Genomic DNA, 22,431 nt, shown 5'->3' with positions numbered 1-22,431 from the left:
CCCTGTCGTTTATCTATTTTATATACAGCAGTGTGTATCTGTTAATCTCAAATTCCCAATTTACCCCTCCCCCTTCCCTCTTTGGTAACCGTTAAGTTTGTTCTCTATGTCTGTGAGTTTATTTCTGTTTTGTAAGAAAGTTCATTTGTATTATTTTTTTTATGGTTTCACATATAAGCAATATCATGTAATATTTGTCTTTGTCAGTTATGTCATTAAATTTTAATTAAAATAACTTCCTATTTATTGAAGAGATACCCATTGTATGGAAAGCAGTAAACTGCGGGCTCTGGAATATTACAGACCTAGGACTGAATCCTGGCTCTGTTCTTACAGATTTTGTGCCCTTGGGAAAGTCACTTTTTCAGAGCATGGAACTCTTGAAATAAACAAAATAAGGGTCCCTGTTGCATGGTGCACTTGTGAGTCTTACATGAAATAACATAGCATCTGACCCTTAGTAAATGCTGCGGAAAAGAAAGGGAGTGAGTGAGAAGGGAAGGAATGAGGAAGAAAACACAGAAGGAAGGAAAGGAGGAAGAAAAAAGAGACTAAGACAGGGAAGACCAGAGGAACAAGGGTGAGAGATGAGAAAAAATAGGAAGGGTGGGTCAAAGACTATTATAGGATAAGAAAGTTTGACAAAATCCATATGGAGGAAAAAGATTTATTTTAGTAAACCATCAAATACTAGGAAAAATGCTTAGAAACAGGATGCATATTTTTATTTGAAAAAGAAAGATTCTTTTCCTCTTTTGCAATGCCTTTTCTCTTAAGAGGGATTTTCCTATGTCACTCATGGGATAAATTTAATATAAACTTGGAAATTTTTTTCATATTTGGGTTTTGTTCATATTTTCTTTGTAGGAACCAACATATTTAAAATAATAATTCTTGCTGCATGAATGTTTGTCTATTTCTCAACTTAAATAAGGTTTATCTTTTCAAAATTTCCAAAGGATTTATTGCCATTAGTTTGAAAAATCACCCTCAGAATTTGAATATGTTTAAATACAGTACACCACATATATGAGCAGGCACCATAACATTCAGTAAGTTTTTTTTTAACCTAAAAATTAAGAAATGCTGTATAACACAGAAATACAGATATCTTAGGAAAAACTGAAAGAAGAAACTGCTCCAAGCTCAGGCATGGTGGGTATAGAAGTGAAAGAAAGAAAGTGAAGTCGCTCAGTCATGTCCAACTCTTCGTGACCACATGGACTGTAGCCCACCAGGCTCCCCTGTCCATGGGATTTTCCAGGCAGAATGCTGGAGTGGGTTGCCATTTCCTTCTCCAGGGGATCTTCCCAACCCAGGGATCGAACCCGGGTCTCTCGCATTGCGAGCAGACACTTTACTGTCTGAGCTACCAGGGAAGCAAGTCCCATGGTGGGTATAGTGGTCTCCTAATAAATATTACAGGACATCTGTAGGCTGAATCTCTCCAGATTCAAAGCAAAGTCTATTTATTCACTGTCAACCCCGCTTCCCTTATTTATTGAAGAGCCAGTTCTGTTTTTATCATATTCATGAATCACTGCAGTTGAATGATAATGAAAATGTAATCAGAATGTTGATAGGATGAAAACCCAAGGGCAAGTCTGAAAAACAACCAAAGCTCTGGGATGAAAATCAAATCTAATTCCACCAGGTAAACTGCAGTTTTGCATTTGAAGAACAAATGCAAACAGAACTACATAAAAGTTCCTTTATTGATCAGGGGCTGTGAGACCTACTTTATCTATTTGCATAGGAGCATCACCACTTTGCTCTACCGGGGAAGCAGTAGCTGTTAAGGACAAGGGCTGTCTGGTTAGATCTGGGCTCTGAGACTGGGCTGTGCATCCTTGGACAAGTTACTCAGTGTCTCTGAAACTTTCTTCCTTTGTAAATTGTAGATATCCATGGTACCTGTCTCACACAGTTGTGGTTAAGTATTGAGCATAATACCCTAAGCAATTGGTGGACGCTCGATACATGGAAAGCTCTCAATAAATGTCAGCTATTATTCTCATTCATTTCTGTAAACTGAAATTCACTAGAAAATTCATCAAAATGCACTATCTCTGAGCACATAGAGAATATGATGACTCATCCATCACCTTACCTTCTACAGAGCCCTTTGGGAGAGGGAATGGGGATTGTGGCTACTGACATTTTTTTTCTTTTCAGAAATATACATGATAATGCTGAACTGAAATAAATGTCACATCTCCACTGGCTCATTTCTGAAGAAGGAACAATTGCTGCAACAATAGTAAGCTCAAGTGACATCAAAACAGCCCAACTTCTGGTGTATAAATCACCTTGCATCCTATTCTAGCCAATGCAGCAATCACCTTGTCTGAGCACATTTTCTGTTTTTTTATACAACTTACACGTGTGTCAGATTTTCTTCATGTTAACTACTAGTTTTCACTACAACAGAAAATAGCAAGGAGGAAGGTCATCAGGATGGGTAGAAAAAAGACACAGAAAAGGAAGGCATTGATAATTTACCAAGAGGGACGCTAGATGCTCGCCTAAACTATCTGAAGTGCTTATATAATGAAGCAAGATCTCTCTACCAATGAATCCAACAGATATTTCCTGAGAATTATAATTACCCTAAAGATTTATGAGACCTCTGTGAGACTAGACTTGTTTCAGAAGGACAAAGCCTATTGGAAATGACCATATGAATAATTTGTTTTTCAGGAATAACTTGTGACCATTCCAAACCTTCTCAGACACTAATGATAATTTATTCATAAATTAACTGGATAGGCAAATTCTCGCCTAATGGGAACCAGTTGGCAACCTTCCTAGAGCACCAAAGACCAATGGTTCCTGACAGTGGTTCTGTGTTTTGGTCACTGCAAATGAATCCTGCTTCAAAGCTAAATAGACTGGGGCAGATCACTCATAGGAAGACAGGTCTATCTGCAAAGAGGCTCTGACGTGCAGGACAGAGACTGTTCTAGAGCTTTGTGATCATTAGTCGCTCCCACCCATGGAACGCTAGAAATGTGCATTGGAGGAAATGCACTGATGTACTCAGGAAATATTTGTGAACATGTTAGTACTTCTGCTCGGACTTTGCAGGCCAGTGTCATCTATTTCAGGAGGTGACCACCCAGAGAGAAGGGAATTTTACCAAGCAATAAAGTTGCTAAAAGCACAAGAATATTTCATCATTTTAAAACTTGGGATGAAGCTCTCTATAGAAAATGAAGTCACTGATAGCCCAGCTAAAGTGAGAATCCTAGAACAGACTTCAGAAAAATCATAACAAGCCCAGATTGAGGAAAAGTAGTTTTGTTTTGTTTTTTAAGTAAAGAGAAACAAACCGGGAACAGCATTTCCCATGGTTTCACTTCATAGAGAAACCAATGACGTACTGATCTTGGCATGGGTCAGGTTTGGAAGTTTTATTTCTCAGGGAAAAAAAGTTAATCAGGAGAGATCTGTTGATCACTTATCAGTTTACTGTACAGACTGAACCTGTATATCTGTCTGATTTAAAGCTTAATATAATGAACTTAATACATTATCATCCTGAAATAAATAAAGTCACACTAATTGAAGAAATATAAAACCGCAAATAATCTCAAACCATAGTAATCAAGTGGATTAGCCTGTTTCTTTACCTCTTTTGCAATACCCCTCCTGCCTAGGGCTGCCAGACTAAGCAAATTAAAACATAAGACAGCCAGTTACATTTAAATTTTGGTAACCAATAATCAATCTCTGAGTATGTCCCATGCAATATTTGGGACATACAAATACTAAAAAACTACTTGTTGCTTATCTAAAATTTGAATCTAACTGGTTGTCTGTCCAGTGTATTATCCGGCATAACTACTCTTGCCCCATGGTTGGATCTACTCTGCTTTAGCTGATGGTAAAACTAATTTGCATTCATCAACACTCAAATAGAGAGGTGATAAGTTGACTTTTCACCTGAGTTCTAATGCTCATTTTGAAATCTTGGATGATTCATTTAACTTTACTGGGCTCTAGTCACCACATCTGTAAAATGGGATGAATAAGAGTTCCTCCTTTGTGGGGCCATTTCAAGGACTATATGAGATGGTACATGTAAGGGCCTAACACACTACTCAGTTCATAGCAAATGCTCAATCAATATTAGTTATTATTATCAGCAGGAGAACATGATGAATAAATAAAATGACAGAGAAGGTGCCTGAGATCTTTCATTTGTTGTAATATTCCTTATCTATACATATAATACAAGGAGAGCTATGAATTGTGACTTCACTTATTTGACCTTCACTTTATTTGACACATAGGGAGCAGCACACAGGACTGATAGTAACCAATATTGTTACACCATAGGACAGTGTGCACCAGGGCCCTTTTGCACTATTCTTTGTAATAATGCAAAATGTATATTTAAAAAAAAAAAAAAGAGTGATTCTCCTAGAGGGGGTATGGTAAACATTGAGCCAATAGTTAGTCCTGGAATGCCTCCCATCCCCCACCCTCACTGCCAACCCTCTTTGAGTTCCAGCACTTTGAAAGTTTCAAGGACGACAAAAATCTGCCATAAAAAGAGTTTTTTTTGGCAAGGGAGCAAATTTAGAACCATCTTTATGTATGTACCCAATGCAGAAAGAACTGCTGGTCTCAAATGTATTATCTTGTACAGAGCCTCTGCACAAACCATCCTCTATGTCATCATCAGCGAATACAAAGGACAACCAGTTAGCACTGCTGGCAACAGAAGGTCCTCAGTAGAAGGGCTTTTTAAAAGCAACTTCCAAAGAAAGCTGTAACCTGTGGCCTCTATTCACCACCGGAAGAGCCTAAATGCTTTTCCCCTTTTGTAACAGAGAACATCTGTCGGTCCAAGGGAACAGTCACCCTCCCGGCAGTAAGTTTTACATACAGAGAGGACATCCTCTTTTTATCTGGTTCTGCCGTGTCCTTGGTTAGGAAATGCACCCCTTTCAAACAGTTTGACAGCCCCAACTTGCCTAACTGATAGCCATCCTGTTTCTTGCCTAAGCACAACTGAAAAATATTGTCTATGTGGTTAAATGAATTAAACAAGGAAGCCAAGAGACAGAGGTGGCTCTACTGCCATGGAGAATTTCAGCAGCAAGCCAAATTTAAGCCTGTAAATGCCTAATGGTTACGAAATCGAAACCCCAAACAACACAAACGGCCAGTGACGCTTTAAGTTACAGCCAATTGATTAATTTCCTTTCATTGCTCCCATCTTTCCTCTATAAAAGTCTCTCCTCCACTCCTGCGGGCAGGGCACCACTAACCACTTCCAGTTTGATGCTGCCCAACTCACATGGGATTTTGCTCAAACAAAGTCTTAAAATTCTTATTATGGCTCAGTTTATCTTTTAGCAATGTGAATAAGTACAAGACTTCTTTCTGAGAAAAAAATCTGAAGTATGTACCAGAATGTTCTGTGCTCCTTTTTGCAAATAGTTTTTAGTCTCTGTATATAAAAGATCATCATCAAACCAGTCAAGCCTAAGGGAAATCAACCCTGAATATCCAGTGGAAGGACTGATGCTGAAGCTGAAGCTCCAATACTTTGGCCACCTGATGTGAAGAGCCAACTTATTGGAAAAGACCCTGATGCTGGGAAAGATTAAAGGCAAAAGAAAAGGGCAACAGAGGATGAGATGGTTAGATAGCATCACTGACTCAATGGACCTGAATCTGAGCAAACTCTAGAAGATAGTGATAGACAGGGAAGCCTGGCGTGTTGCAGTCCACAGGGTCACAAAGAGTCAGACACAACTTAGTGACTGAACAACAACAACAAATGTAAGAGCAAAGTGAAGACGGCCTTTGGGACTTAGCTGGTCTATTTCAAATGGCAGTCAAATCATTTTATATCAAGCCAAGGGATACTTCTTTTAACATGCACTGATGTAGTTTTGTACAATCATCAAATAAACACAATTTGAGAAAACAAAGCAGATCCAGACAGGTGCTATCGGTGGCTGTAGCAATGAACCAGCTGAACAAAGGCAAGACACTTCCAGGATGTCAGCGCTGGGCAGTTTACTCCTCAAAAGAACAGAAGCTCTGTAACCAGCAAATTCCTTTAAGAGCTGGCATGCAGCCGCTTCCCAGTAACTTTATTTGGAACGTTGTTTTTGTGTGCATGTACAATGACTGCCTTTCTAGCTTGCCTTGTCCAGAGGATGTTAAAATGTTATGTTGAGGTTTAGCCATCTTTTTTGCTTTTTACTCTTAGCAGGATGTATTTAAAATCCCTTTGAGAAGACAGCTAGATATCATTACATATAAATTGCAACACTGAAGCAGTTGCTGGGAGCTGGAGGGAGGAGGGAGTGGAGAATTAGTATTTAATGGGTGCAGAGTTTCAGTTTGGGATAATGAAAAAGTCCTGGAGATAGATGGTGGTAATGGCTGCAGAACAGAACAAATGACATAATGCTACATAAAAATGGTTAAAAGTGCAAAATTCTGTTATGTGTATCTTACCACAATAAAAAATATAACATTGATAGGCTTAAAATGATGATATTAAAAAAGCTGAGATGTAAGAGGAAATAACCAGAAGAGAGAGAGAGAGAAAGCAAAGAAAGGGAAAGAAATGGAAAGAAAAAGAGATTGATGAGACACTCCCACTCCTTCCCAGGGCACTGCTGGGAGAGGTGTCAGTGATCCTAAAGGGGAAATGTGAACTGAACCCCCTCCCCCCGTCATTAAGAAGAGGGTCCCTTACTCGGAAAACACTGACTACACACCTATAATAAGAGAATAACAGAATGTACCCTCTCGTACATAAAGGAAACCAAGCCATTGAAAAATCAACTGCATACAAATGGTGAATAAGCAGATGAAAATATATTCCGCATCCCTAGCCTACAGGGAAATGTACATCCAAAGCACAATAAGATGCTGCTTGACGCTTGCTAGGACGGTTACAACCAAAATGCAGACACTAGCAAGAGCTGGTAAGAGGTGGAAAAATCAGAACCAGCGTCCACTGCTGGTGAGAGTGTAATATGGTGCAGCCACTTTGGAGAACAGACAGTTCTTCCAAAAGTTAAACACAGATTTAATACGTGACCCAGCAATTCCACACCTAGGTTCATGTCCACAACAAATGAAAATATGCATCCACATAAAGACTTGTTTGCAAATATTTGTAAGGGAATTATTCATAATAGCCAAAAAGTGGGAACAACCTAAAAGTCCATTGACTTGTGAATGGACTAGAGAACAAACCAAAACTCTGGTACATCCCTGAAATGAAATACTACTCAGCATTAAAAGAAACACTGGTAGAGACTGCAACAGGGATGAACCTCAAAAACACCATAGTAAGCAAAAGAAGCCAGACACACAAAAATTCCATTTTCATGAAATGTTGAGAACAGGCAAGTCTACAGAGACAGAAATCAGGTTAGTGTTTGTTTGGGATTGGAGGTGAAATGGAGACAAACTGATAGGACAGAAGAGGGATCTTACTGGAGTGATGAAAATATTATTAAACTGGATTATGGTAATCATTGGTAAATTTACTAGAAATTATTGTATACGTAAATGTGTGAAATTTATGGTATGTAAATTATGACTCAATTATGTTTTTAAAAAAGGAACTGTGGAAAAACAGGACTGTGATTTAGAGGCTCTAAGAAGTGAAAAACAAGCAAAATATGAAGGAAAGTAGCATACGAATAGATAACCGACAAGGACCTACTGTATAGCACAAGGAACTATACTCAATATTTTGTAACAACCTAGATGGAAAAGAATCTGAAAAAGAACATAGATACACACACACGTACACACACACACACATACACACACACACACACACACATGAATCTGAATCACTTTGCTGTAGACCTGAAACTAACACATCATTATAAATCAACTACATTGAAAAAAAAAAAAAAACTAGCATCAGAGAGAGAAGCAGGGAGGTAGAAGAGACAGACTGTCAGGTGAGAACAGGGAGTAAGTAGGCTTGAGGAAGGCCAGTGGTCCCCCCTTAACTGCAGTCTAGAGAGATGTGTCTTCACTTGCTCATTCATATATTTGCTCATGCAACAACTATTGATGACTGCACATATGATCATATGGATTGGCAGAATGATTTCAAAGATCATACTGGCTACAAATAGGCTGGGTGCAGAGGGCAAGGATGGGTCCAGAGACAGACATAGTGGAAGATGGGACTAGAAATGAAATTGCAGTTCTGAGCCTTAGTCAGTCTTAGCCAATTGTCTTAGCCAGCTGGACAACTAGAAAGCCAAGGGCAATGGAGGGATCACACGACCACACCCCTATACTGCTTTAGTGAAATGCAAAACAACATTTTCCCAAGCTGACCCCCAAAATCACCAAGCGCTTGTTAAAAATGCTAATTCTCACACTCTGTTCTTCTGGATCTGAATTTTGAAAGGAGAAGCCTGGGAAGTTATTTATGTATATATTTAATACTGCTGCAGACAATTCTCACAGTCAGGCAAGTTTCAGAAAATATTGATCCATACTTTTTTTAAAAAAAGCGATGTCTAGACAAGCAGCAAAACAGATGAAAACATAATATAGACGTCATCCCAAAATATCATGACCCTTTTCTTCTAGTGAATCGTGATTCAGGCTGAAAAAGGTTAAAGGCTCTTTCAAACAAGAGCAGGTAAAAACAACTTGTAAAGGCTGCTGCTGTTGTTTTAGTCACTAAGTCATGTCTGACTCTTTTATGTCCCCATGGACTGCAGCTCTCCAGGCTCCTCTATCCATGGGATTTGCCAGGCAAGAGTACTGGAGTGGTGATTATTTCCTTCTCCAGGGGATCTTCCTGACCCAGGGATGGAACCTGCATCTCCAGCACTGCAGGCGGATTCTTTACTACTTAGCCACTTGGGAAGCCCTGTAAAGAGTGAGCATAGTATAATAAGAAAATGGTGATGGACGTGTATGATACTGGTTTTTGGCCTCTATGGTATGACACTCTAGAAGAGTAGGTATAATTCTGGGTTAGATCTGAGCATAGTGGCTTCCTAGGGCTGCTGTAACAAATTACCACAAACTCAGTGGCCTACATCAACAGAAACTTAATCTCTCATAATTCAAGAGGCCAGAATTCCAAAATCAAGGTATTGGTAGGGCCCTGCTCCCTCTGAAGGTGTTAGGGGAGAATCCTTCCTTGTCTCTTCCAGTTTCTTGTGGCTTTAGGTGTTCTTTGCCTTGGGCTGCATGGAACTCCAACCTTTGCCTCTGTTTCTTCTTATGGCCTTTGTGTCTCCTCTTCTGTCATAAGAACGTGTGTCATTGGACTTAGGTCTACCTGGTTAACCCAGGATGATCTCACCTCAAAATTCTTTTCTTATTTACAGCTGCAAAGACTCCTTTTCGAATATGGTCACAGTCACAGGTACTAGGATTTAGGACTTGGACACATGGTTTCGAGGGGAAGGAAGGGATTCACCATTCAACCTACTAATAGTGATTTAAAATCATTGAGCAAGCCTACATGATGCTTCTACATGATGCGTCAGTGTTTTTAATATACAGGGTGTTTTTAATATAAATGCTCTTAGTTCAACATTGGGTTTCCCTAGGATTGGGGAATCCACACTATACAGTATACTCCCTCCAAGCCATCCATTTTGCAAATCTGCACCCCTGAAGGCTCAGTGGTAAAGAATCTGCCAGCAATGCAGAAAACACAGGAGACTTGGGTTTGATCCCTGGGTTGGGAAGATCCTCTGGAGAAGGAAATGGCAACCCATTCCAGTATTCTTGCCTGGGAAATCCCATGGAAAGAGGAACCTGGCGGGCTACAGTCCATGGGGTCACAAGGAATTGGACACAACTAAGCATGCCCACACAGTTCAACATTGTTCAGACTGACAGGTTTGTTTATAAATGAATTCACTCATTTGAGCCATGCATATTTTTAGAAGCATGACTTTGCCATTTCAGAATAAGACATGGTATTAAAAGGCAAAAATATAGTAGACAAAACCACATTCAGACTACTGACATCACAAAAAATGCTGTGCTTTTTTCAGAAAGAAAACTTCGACACATGAAGAAAGGTACATCTATTGCAAGAAGAGTAATAGGGAGGAAACCAAAGAATTTTAGTGGTTTCTGCTGATACTCCCCTTGGGAAATGTGAATGTATCAACTTTTACTGTAATAAATATTTTAACAGAATATTTTGTTTTCCCAGGGCAAAAAACAGGGATAGGTGATATTACAAGAATATATAAAATAGCTAGTAGAAGCAGGAATAGCTGTAGACATATGAATGCATGCCAAGTTGTTTCAGTTGTGTCTCTTTGTAACGCTATGGACTGTAGCCCACCAGGCTCCTCTTTCCACGGAATTCTCCAGGCAAGAATACTAGAGTGGGTTGCCATGCCCTTATCTAGGGGATCTTCCCAACCCGGGCGGGGATCAAACCTGTGTCTCTTACATCTCCTGCATTGACAAGTGGGTTCCTTACCACTAGCACCACCTGGGAAGCCTGTAGTGACATGAATATATGATGACAAATCTGTAGTTAACAAAGATCAGGTACTTATAGACACAGAAAAAAATAATAGCTTAAGATAGACACAAGGGGGGACTTCCCTGGCAGTCCAGTAGTTAGAACTCTGCTTCCAAGGCAGAGGGTGTGGGTTCAATCCCTGATTGGGAGACTAAGATCCCATATACCACACAGCACAGCCAAAAAGTAAAAATTAAAAGAAAAAAAGACACAAGAGCAGGATGAATACATAAAGCAGTGTGGGGTAGGAAAAAGCATAGAACCGAAGGAAAAAAATTGGTAATTTTTTATAACTGGGAAATCTAATGGAGAAGAATCTAAAAAGAAGTATTTCCCTAAATTACATTCATCTAGAAGTTTTAAGAATCCTTTATTGAGAAGAGACTGGCATTAATAAGGAACTTAATATTTATAGGAATTTATTGGAGTATTAAATATATTTGTATCTTGCTTAACTTTTTAAAAGTATATAGTGTTCTTTCTTCTAAGTAGATTCAGTTCTTATGAACTAAAAATCCTCTATTCTTATAAAATATTCCCAGGTATTCAATAAAAGAGGATTCCTAAGTGGCTCAGTGGTAAAGAATCCACCTGCCAAGAGACTTGGGAGATGCAAGTTCAATCCCTTGGTCAGGAAGATCCCCTGGGAAGGAAATGGCAACCCACTTCAATATTCTTGCCAGGGAATTCCCATGGACAGAGGAGCCTGGCAGGGTACAGCCCATGGGGTCCCAATGAGTCAGACATGACTGAGCATGCACACACGCATGCACATTCAATAAAAAAAGACAGAAAGAGAGGTTGAGGATGACATGGAAGTTGAATAGACCCAAATACAACTTTAGTCAAGATCTTCATACCAGGAGCACGCTGATTATGCAGTAGCCTTATAAAATGGGACTTGGGCAAAACTTGTTTGTATCCAAATACACCATTTGTTTTTATAAAACAAACTCTGCAGGTAGACTAGCAACACATCTCAGAAACTAATTCTTAAAATCACAACAAATTTCACAATAGCACATCTAAATCCATCAAATTCTACTATCAGCATCCACCTCTCTCAATTCAACACGGCCAAAGATTTCTCAACTTCTCAGACTTTGCACCAATAGCTAGGAAAATACCAACACATCATTGCCATATATATTTTTATAAGTTCAACTAAACATAAAGACAAGCAAACAAACTTTTAGCACTGGATAATTATTACCTAGATTAGTTGACTCATTTAACCAACAGGCTATTTTTCCATCTTATAATACATTTCATGATTGTATTTTTCTTTGCTTTCTCTAACATTTTTAACAGATAACACAAATTCAGCCATCACATTACAAAGAAAAGCTTGAATAAATTCATCCTGTATATTCTTTTGTACAACTTCTACTAAAAAATCCAGAGTGAAATCTCTAGTGATAGCTCAGTATTAAAAAAGGACATTATGTTTTCATTTTCCATGAAAACTTTCTAAGTGGCATTTATTTAAATTCTATTCATTCAAGCAAAAATGTTAGAAAGCCCTCCTATTCCCAGTCTTTGTTCAGTTTAGTCGCTCAGTCGTGTCCGACTCTTTGCGACCCCATGGACTGCAGCACGCCAGGCTTCCCTGTATAAACAGAATTCCAAGAGAGGAAGACTGTTCCTTTGTGTCTATTCCAGTAATAGAAGGGAAGTAATTGTGTCTGATATATTTTGCTACAGACTCCTTAATCTAGGCAATGATTACAAATTCATGCATTTAATTTGAACAGTGATAATTAGGTTGATTTGCAGATGACTCATTTTGTAAACCTTTGGCCATTAGCGCCTTCCATCTGGAGTGGGCCATGTGCTGCCTTCCCGCTGACATCAGTGGAAATCTTGAGTCAAGATCAAAGCTACTTTATGCCTTCTGACCTTTCTTCACAATGCACAGTGGGGCCCGAGTTTCTCAGCTCAGAATTTTCAGATTTGCTTTGCTGTCCCCATGGGGTGACACTTGCAGACAGTCAACATGTAGACGTTCACTGAAGACCCTACAACCAGTCCACTGGAAATCACAAGTCTTGGATTCTAGCTTTCAGGTGATTTCCTAATGCAGGCCCCAAATTTCAGCAAATCTTATTCTAGTTGACCCACTGAGGTCAGTGAATACAGAACCCCAGCAGGGTAAGGAGCAGTATTCATTTTACCCCCAGATATCTGCCACAGGCTCACTTTCCTCTAGAGCAGTGGTCCCCCACATTTTTGGCACCAGGGACCAATTTTGTGGAAGACAATTTTCCATGGACCAGGAGTGGGGGGTGGATGGTTTCAGGATGATTCAAGTGTGTTACATTTACTTTATTTCTATCTAATGCCAATGCTGATCTGATAGGAGGTTACTGGTAGCTCAGGAGTTGAGGACCCCTGCTGTAGAGATGCACTTAGAGAATCACACTAGAGAAAGCATGCCTTACCTTGACAGTCATGTCTGCGCTGGATGATGCTATGGCCTCTGAGGTTATCTCATCTTGTGTTAGCAGCACACTCTCCCAACCAACTCCTGGAAAAAAAAAAAAAAAGAGTGCCATTTGAGCCAAGCGCATTCAGTTGGCATGGATGGAAACTATTTTGCAGCTTTCAAGTCCATGTGATGTGTAAAGGAAATCAGTGATTATCCATAGTTCACCTGCCTGGCAGTTAACAGGAAAGCTTCCTTTCAGAAATGTGGTCAGTCAGCACCTCTTGTTTTCACCTAATCTCCAAGTTTGGAGCCATCGTCTAAATCTTGTATGTTATGGTTTAATAGCTAAGTGATTTCCACTTAATCGCTAAGTGTCCAACTCTTGACAACCCATGGACTAGAGCCCTCCAGGCTCCCCTGTCCATAGGATTTTCCAGGCAAGAATACTGCAGTGGGTTGCCATTTCATTCTCCAGGGGATCTTTCTGACCCAGGGATCGAAGCCAGGTCTCCTACATTGCAGGCAGATTCTTTACCAACTGAGCTACCACGGAAGCCCCAACCCCAGGGATATATATACACATATATAAATCTTGTATGTTATAGACAGTGCTATTCCTAGTCCAGAGTGGAGAAGAGGTTAAAATGAACTCCTCTAGAATCCAGGCTTCATACTTAGGTCTTATGTGGGGCTTAAAACGACTCCCATTATACAAAAATCTGTCCATCTGAATCTAACTCAATACCCAATAGAAATGACTTGATTATTTACTGTCCTAGATTCTACACACCTGCTGAAAAGAACTGAGAGTTTATACTCACGTTTAAAATCTATATATGTTTCTCCCCAAGTCTTAATACATGTTAGCTCCTTTTTTCTTAAGCTGTCAGGCTCTGAGAGTGGACATCTGGCAAGAGACAAGGTTTTGCTCTCTCCAACCTCAAAAAAGATATCAGGGGCTGCTGTTTGAAAATATCCACATCACAATATAGTAAAACTACAGTAATTTAAATGCAGTTATGTGTGTGCATGGAGGTGGAATTGTCTGTAATAGTGAAAAGTCTGAAGTAATGACAGGTATATTTTTTAAAACAATATTGCAAGTCAAGTCATCTTCCTAAAAGCTAAGAAGGTAACACTTATTAGTAGAGTTTCTCAGGGTCCACTTCAATAAGCAGATACAAATTTTATAACTGGTATAACAATTGCCTACTGGGATATGAGTGTTCATAGCCTAAAGTATTAAAAAGATTATTTTTTAAAACAGACTAAAACTATATAATATTAATTTACATTATTGATTTCCTTGTATAATTTTCCCTAAGGAAAACTCAAGGGCAATATTCATGCCAGCTCTGTGTGAATCACCCAAATTCCACATTTCAACTGTTGAGCACTATATTAAATGAGAACTGGTGTATTTTTCTGTTTGCTACATAGTAAATATTCCAGGTTCTACAGTCAGACCACTTCTGTTGCAGCTTCTCAAGCTGCCATTATTGAGAGAAAGCAGCCAGAGATAACATAAGCAAATGGACATGACTGGGTTCCAAAAAAACTTTATTTACAAAAACAGGCACTGACCAGATTTAGCTCATGAGATGTGCATTACCAGCCTCAGTGCTAAGTCAAGAAACTAGAGATGTGTCTAGGAAAAGATTGTTATACTTTGGCATTTTTCTAAGGATCAACTGGACAAATCCGGGGGTGAAACTAGAGCACTAGTTTGCAATTACATGACATGTTAAATAAACTAATATGAGATTAATTCGATTTTAATATATTAGCACTGATTGCATTGCCTTATTTTATATTCTGAGTCCTTGAGAGTCTTATTTCACAGGAAATGTGCACCATGGATTACTCAAGATCCATGGGCTATAATTTATTGCAGAGTGTAAATAGTTGTCTCTCACTGGGTTGTAGAAATTGGGTCAGAGAAGTTTGATGACTTGCCCTACAATTTCCTCTCAGGAAAGTTGTGGGCTTTGTCTTAAATGCACATTTCTGGGAAAGAAATCTTGTTTCCACATGATCAGATTATTTCCCAGACACATCTTGCATTTAACTAAAACACTTTCTGGTTTAAGACACTGTTGGTACCTACTGGAACTGGCCAGCAGAGAGACACAGATATTGGGCATGGACAAATATATGATTTTTAATTATAGAGTAATTTGGGTTTTTTTTTTTGGCTGCGCTGTGTGGCATATGGGATCTTAGTTCCCCATCGAGAAATCGAACCCGTGCCCCCTGCTCTAGAAGCATAAAGTCCGGCCATTGGATCTCCAGGGAAGTCCCTAACGTGAATTATTGTTCAGCAAATATTTGGCGCCCTTCTCTCCCACTGTGGGAGAAATTTTCTTTCCTGTCCTACTGATGTTTGCCTTGGCAAATGGGATGTTAGTGGATATCATGCAAGCAAAGGTTTGAAATGGGCTTGTGTGGTGACATTCGCCCTCTTGCTCTTCTGAGCTAGCATGAGAAGGACATGCCCCAGTTGATCTGCAAGGAAACAAGAGTCATGGGGAACCCATGTCTTGACTTGAACCCAGTCTGCACCTTGGAGCTAAGCCAAGTCTAGATCAGCCAATCCCCAGCTCAACTGCATATGCATGATAATAAAAGTGATTCCATTTTGGGATGATTTGTCAAGCGGCATTACTCTAACAGTAGCTGAAAGATATAATCTATCACCAAAATTATACGTGAAAATCATTTAAATAAAGCACTTTTATCTTTAACTATGCAAATATAATCCCCTTTGTTGCATATAATTCATTTACAAGTATTAACTTCCATCTCTATATATTATATCCCACTTTGGGAACAATCTTTCCTCTGCTACAATCATTCCTTTCGTAAGCAATACTATCTTTATTACAGGATATATGGCCATAAGAAAGAGACATGAGACATCAATACATATGTATTCTCAATATGTAATTTGATACATAATATATAATATATGTAATTCGCATAGTGTAGTTTTACTTACTGTACTTTCAAATAACCACTTTTCTCTTATAGCCTCCCTTCTTCCTTTGCTCAAACTTACTTACAATTTTTTTTGAAAAACCATATTTTATATTATTCATACAATCCCTAGCAATACTACTATTATTTTTATTCCATTTTTAAAAGGCTGGAACAAACCTTCAGGAAAAAATAACCTTTCTCTCCCAGAAGAGAATAATTTTGCATTTCTCTGTAGTGGAAAAACTGAGACCCATCTACTTGTAGCTAAGGGATTCTTATAAATACTCCATCAGGGAGAGTTTTATAAAGATCTTGCAGCAATAAATCAAATCTGCCATGAATTTGTTGTTTTTGCTTTTTATATACCTCCTTATTTAGCTTCACAGTCAGATAAATACATCTCTTTGACCAGCTTCCAGTTCCCTGGCACCCACATCCCTGGGTCTCAATTCCCAGAGTGCATTCTGCTGGTTGTCTTGGCCCCTCTCTGTTGATTTCTGTCGGGAATAATACCTGTATTGTTGACAGGATAGTGCAAGCAAAAGGAAGGAGGCTTGGTGAGGAAGCAACTGATGGCATCCAGGGAACATGGGCTGACTTCCTTAATTCTGATCCTGGCTAGTACTAAAAATAAATACACACGAAGGGTCCAAGGCCCAGAGGGAAAGGGGAGCACTGCACGGAAGGGTGCTGGAATCACCCAGACCCCCTGGAATCACCATGTATCATGAGGTGAAAGCAGATTAAGAAAGAGAGAAAGACAAGTCAGCACAGACTCTCATACGCAAGAGAGTGGACCCTTGCTCTAGCCCGTCTGACCACACAGGTTTTAGATAGATCACTGGACAAAGCAGGTGGCTGAGGGGGTCACTAGCACTCTTCACCAAATGCTCCCCCTTATTCCTTCCTCTCGTGGACACATAACAGGATTTCACTTCCTAGCCTCCTTAGAGTTGGTGAGGTCATGTGACTAGTTCTGGCTGATGGGTATGCGTGCAGCGGCATTGATCACTTCCAGGCTGGAACATTTAATTGCTGATGAGAGATCCTCCAGTGCACCCTTTCCCTCCACCATGGTGAAAGGCAATGTTCCAGACGGTGACAACTTTATTAGCGTAAGGCCCAACTAAGAGAGTAACACAAAGCATAGATACGGCCAACCCATTAGGGCCACCATGTCTGATGCATGAGAACTAAAGTTTTATTATTTTAAGCCACAGGATTGGGGCTGTTTATGACACTAGAATAACATAGCCTAGTCTTAGGAAAGGATGGAGCCCTTCCAGACCTGCCATCCCCACCCACCTCCGGTTCCTATTACAGCAAGGTCTTTAGATAAATCTGTGTTCTGTCCTCTAAACAAATTCTTTCCTTTAAATATTGTCTCCTAAGCAGGTTTCAATGGCCCATACTTTCCTTGGGGGCCACTCCCTGATTCCACTGTGTTCAGTGCTTATTGCACAGGTCGGCTGCATCTCATGAAGGATTTTGGTTCTAAAGACAAAAGGCACAAAGCTGCAGGATCAAAACTGCCCTTGAAAATCCCTTAAATCTCCCATACAGTCCAGTTAACACCATACTTCAGAAAACCCAACAGAACCACTCTGTTCCTGCTTTAGAACAGACCATTTCTCCTTTTAAGTATGAGATGTTGCTGTTGGCTTATACTAAGGATCATGTTGTACAAAAAAATACAGATTTTGAAACTCTAGGTAATTTCTCCACGTTTGGAGATGCCCAAACTGAGAGAGATAGAAGGAGCTAAGACCACTAGCAGGAACAACAGATTAACACCTTCCTTGTCATCCTCCCATTGGGGTGTATGATATAGAGTGCTTTGGGGCTTCCCTGGTAGCTCAGACAGTATAAAGAATCTGCCTGCAATGTGGGAGACCCAGCTTCCATCCCTGGGGCGGGAAGATCCCCTGGAGAAGGGAATGGCTACCTACTTCAGTATTCTTGCCTGGAAAATTTGTAGACAAAGGAGCCTGGAGGGCTACAGTCCATGGGGTTGCAAAGAGTTGGACCCGAATGAGCAATTTTCCCATTCTATTGTTTTCTTCTATTTCTTTGCATTGATCACTGAGGAAGGCTTTCTTATCTCTCTTTACTATTCTTTGGAACTCTTCATTCAAATGGGTATGTGGTTCCTTTTCTCCTTTGCCTTTAGCTTCTTGCTGTAAAAGTGCTGCACTCAATATGCCAGCAAATTTGGAAAACTCAGCCCTGGCCACAGGACTGGAAAAGGTTAGTTTTCATTACAATACCAAAGAAAGGCAATGTCAAAGAATGCTCAAATTACCGCACAATTGCACTCATCTCACACGCTAGCAAAGTAATGCTCAAAATTCTCCAAGTCAGGCTTCAACAGGACATGAACCGTGAACTTCCAGATGTTCAAGCTGGATTTAGAAAAGGCGGAGGAACCAGAGATCAAATTGCCAACATCCGTTGGATCATCAAAAAAGCAAGAGAGTCCCAGAAAAACATCTACTTTTGTTTTTTTGACTACACGAAAGCCTTTGACTGTGTGGATCACAACAAATTGTGAAAAATTCTTGAAGAGATGGGAATACCAGATGACCTGACCTACCTCCTGAGAAATCTGTATTCAGGTCAGGAGGCAACAGTTAGAACTGGGCGTGGAACAACAGACTGGTTCCAAATCGGGAAAGGAATACGTCACGATTGTCTATTATCACCCTGTTTATTTAACTTATATGCAGAGTATATCATGCAAAATGCCAGGCTGGATGAAGCACAAGCTGGAATCAAGATTGCCAGGAGAAATATCAATAACCTCAGTTAGGCAGCTGATACCACCCTTATGGCAGAAAGGGAAGAAGAATTAAAGAGCCTCTAGAGTGACATTTCCACCTCCTCCCTCTGCTGTGAACTCACATCCCTGATCATTAGCCCTGCTTTTTGGGCTTGAGCAGGAAAAACCCTTAAGCTGTCTGTCTGATAGAATCGGCTCCTTTATGCTGCCTTAGAAGGCCCTTAGCAACCAGCCCATAAAGACCTGTGGACAGGGAATGGACCTGATGGCCAGTTAGTCTCCGCCAGTGTCTGTTAAATGAGCAGTGTTAGTTTGGGGGCAGCCAGGTTAGAGGGCAAGCTTCAGAGTGGGGCCTAGCTAAAAACAGAGTTTGCTCAAAGGAGAAAAGAGAAACACAAAGGAATAATGAGAGGGGCTGGGACCGGGATCCATTACCGGAGTTCTTGCACCTGGACAAATCCTCAAGCAACAGAAACAAAGAAACAATAAGGAACTAAAAATAACTGCAGGCTTGCACATTTGGGGCAATTATGAACAATAAGATACAAAAAGGCCACACACTGCCATTTCTGAGATACCAAGAGCAAAGGCAGGGTGCCGAGCATGATCCCCCGCACAGGGTACCACCAAGGGGATGGGCACGCCACCTTAGCTACGCCTCCTGTCCAACCCATGGGCCCACCTCTGTTGTTACCCCATTTAAGGACCCAAGCAGCTGCTCTCAGGGAGCCAGCAACCGCACCTGTTCCTTGTTATCACCCTGTCCTGCAGCAGGAGTCCCAGTAAAGCCTTTCCTACAATTCTCATCTGGCCTCTAATCAATTTCTATTGAAGGAAGAGTCCAAGGATCCAAGTCGGTAACAGTTAACAGTCCCACTTTTGAGCTGATTCACATTAGATGCTGAAGAAACAGGCTGTGATTGGTCCTTTCTCCCAGAGTCAGGCAAGTCCTAGTGGCTCTAGATACTTGCCATCAAACCCCTGGAGGTGCAGTCACCAGATATAAAACATCTGGGTGGTGAGACCCTGTGTGCCTTGAAGACAGGGCTGACCCTTCACCAGCCCCACCTCCATGCCCGCCTCACCCACTGGGGTTGCAAAGAGTTGAACATGACTTAGCGACTGAACAGCAACAGCCATCTTACAGACAAAACATGGACCCATTGTGATAATTTCATTGGTCCTGGGTCCCCCTGTGTCTAACGTCTTCCTTGTCCAAGTCTTGGAATTGAGAATAGGCTAGATATTTCTCCTTTTAATCGCCACTGGCTCCCTTTGGGTTCGAAAAAAAAATCTCACTTTGTTCTTGGAGGAGTTCTCAGCATGGTGGTCATTGAAACTTAGCGGAACTTCAGAACAATGATTTGCCTCTAAACACTTAGCTTTGGGAAACCCCACCCAAGGATTAGCTGATGGGACTTGCTTCCTCTGGATGGGAAGCCCCGCCCAAGGGCTTGAAGGAGCAGACAGGATGTGATCCCACCCCAGCTCGCCCCCCTCCAGGTGGTGGCTCATCCTTGCTCTGAGCTCCAGCTTTCTCTTTCTTGGGGCAGATGGAAGGACCAGGCCCTAGGGTCTCTAGAAGCAATTGTAGCAGGGGCATTCCCCTCCTCTCTTGGCTGCTCTCATTGAGGAGTTGTTGTTCAGTCACTAAATCATGTCTGACTCTTTGCAACCCCATGGACTGCAACACGCCAGGCTTCCCTGTCCTTCAGCATCTCCCAGAGTTTGCTCAAACTCATGTCCATTGAGTCGGTGATGCCATCCAACCACCTCATCTTCTGTCACCCCCTTTTCCTCCTGCCCTCAATCTTTCCCAGCATCAGGGTCTTTTCCAATGAGTTGGCTCTTCGCATCAGGTGGCCAAAGAACAGGAGCTTCAGCTTCAGCATCAGTCCTTCCAGTGACTATTCAGGGTTGATTTCCTTTAGGACTGACTGGTTTGATCTCCTCTTTGAGGAGAGTTCACTGGAAAAGAGAAAGTTTACCATTTGAACTATGAGTTATTTTCCTCAAACTCACTGAGGCCACTGGACTTGCCTTCCCCCTTCCAACTCCTATACCTTCTCGAATAAGGAAAGTTTGCCTGGGTGCCTCTCAGGGGTAGATGTTCAGGGAGCTCAAAAATAAGACCTCAATGTCTTGTTGAGTGTTCTGCATGCCTTCTCCCCCCACCAGCATGGCCACAATAATATCAATCATGACGGCTAAACTGATGAGTCAAGCACTAGGTCTTCATAGGTGTCACCTCCTTCAATCCTTATACAATACAGGGACACGAGGCAAGTATAATATTATCCCCACTTTACAGAGGAGAAAATTGAGACTTAGAAAACATAGAAGTAATCTAGCAAGTGATGCAACCAAGCACTCTAACCTCAGAGGTTCTCTGACTAACCAGTTACCTTACCACCACCCCCAAAGGTCTCTTGTATTCAGGGATTAGTGAACAGGAAACTTGAGGACATAGTGGAAAAAAACAAGATTCACAGAGGGGAAATTTTTTGCCTGGAGGTTCCCATTCAAGATGGTTTCTGAGATCACACTCAGCAGATCAAATAAGGGCTTTGTGGTGGGGTTCCTGGAGACACATAAAGCTGAGGCTGCCGCTGAATCCAGCCGAGGACAGTTCAGCAAACGTTCATGAGGGGTTTATAGGGCCTCTCTGGGTCAGCTAGGATGGGGCGGTTCTCCTTTCAGACAGGGAAAGCTCCGGGCACAGTCTTGTGGGATCCAGTGACAACCTAGTTCTGCAGAGGGTGCCCTGCGCAGCAGGACCTCTGAAAGATGGACAAAGATTAAGACTCTGAAAGAACTGAGTGCCTCTGAGCTCCACCTTGGGTTCAGACACTCCACCAAAAAACCCTGGGACAAAAACCCTGGGTGATCTCAGAGGCAATCATTCAATAGAGAAGAAGTGGAAACTCACAGCACCCTGGGCTGGAAAAAAAAAAACATAGCTTGCTCTCTTCCTGGAAGCATGTGGTAGGAAGGAGTAACAACAACAACAATAATAGCAGGTTATCGTTTCCTGGGAGCTAATTATGCGCTCTTAGTTGTGCTTTATTTAACATATATTACCTAACAATCAGAAACCCTACATAAAGTAGGCACTATATTTTTAAATTTATTTATTTTTAATTGGAGGACAACTGCTTTACAGTATTGTGTTGGTTTCTGCCATACATCAACATGAATCAGCCATGGGTATACATATGTCCCTTCCTATTTTTAATCTTTATTTTTTGGATAGCAAAAGTGAAGCTTAGAGAAGTAAATAATTTGCCCGAGAACACATAATAGTAAGGAGCACAGTTGGGATGTGAATAAAGCTCACACTATACGAGGCTGTTACTAATCACTTCTGCTCACTAAGATGTCCACGGTGAGAAGGGCAGGAATCCTCTTGAGACTGGGACAGCATGTGGACACACATACCTGCCTGTCACATGCGTATACTTTTATGTACACACATGTACACACACACAAGCACACATAAACACCTGTGCTTATGTGCACAACTGCAGACCCACGTATATACATATGCATAACCCATTAAGTGTGAAGCTGCAACAACTTTTCAGCTATGATCTGCTATATGCTCTGGAGTCTTAGACCTCCTTTTAAGAAGAAAAAAGCCTTTCTCAGTGACAGTATCTGAGGGTAAATGGGAAACTAGGTGTTTCACCTCTTGCTCAATTCTCACAGGTGAATTTTATGTGGAGTAGG

The 22,431-nt window shown here is 40.9% G+C and overlaps 1 protein-coding gene across 4 annotated transcripts in view; it reads right to left on the bottom strand.

The window, feature by feature from the left end:
• The window catches only part of PALM2AKAP2 (PALM2 and AKAP2 fusion), a 492,701-nt gene that overhangs the window by 133,075 nt on the left and 337,195 nt on the right, over positions 1-22,431 (bottom strand). For all 4 annotated transcript variants that reach the window (XM_043453110.1, XM_043453108.1, XM_043453111.1 and 1 more), the window contains one exon: positions 12,958-13,043. In XM_043453110.1, coding sequence (XP_043309045.1) covers positions 12,958-13,043 — 86 coding nt within the window. The remainder of the gene's footprint in view (positions 1-12,957; positions 13,044-22,431) is intronic.

This window comes from Cervus canadensis, chromosome 30 (assembly GCF_019320065.1).
Source record: "Cervus canadensis isolate Bull #8, Minnesota chromosome 30, ASM1932006v1, whole genome shotgun sequence".
Taxonomy (NCBI): Eukaryota; Metazoa; Chordata; class Mammalia; order Artiodactyla; family Cervidae; genus Cervus; species Cervus canadensis.
Note: the sequence above shows the minus strand (reverse complement) of the source record. Positions and strands in the feature narration are given on the sequence as shown.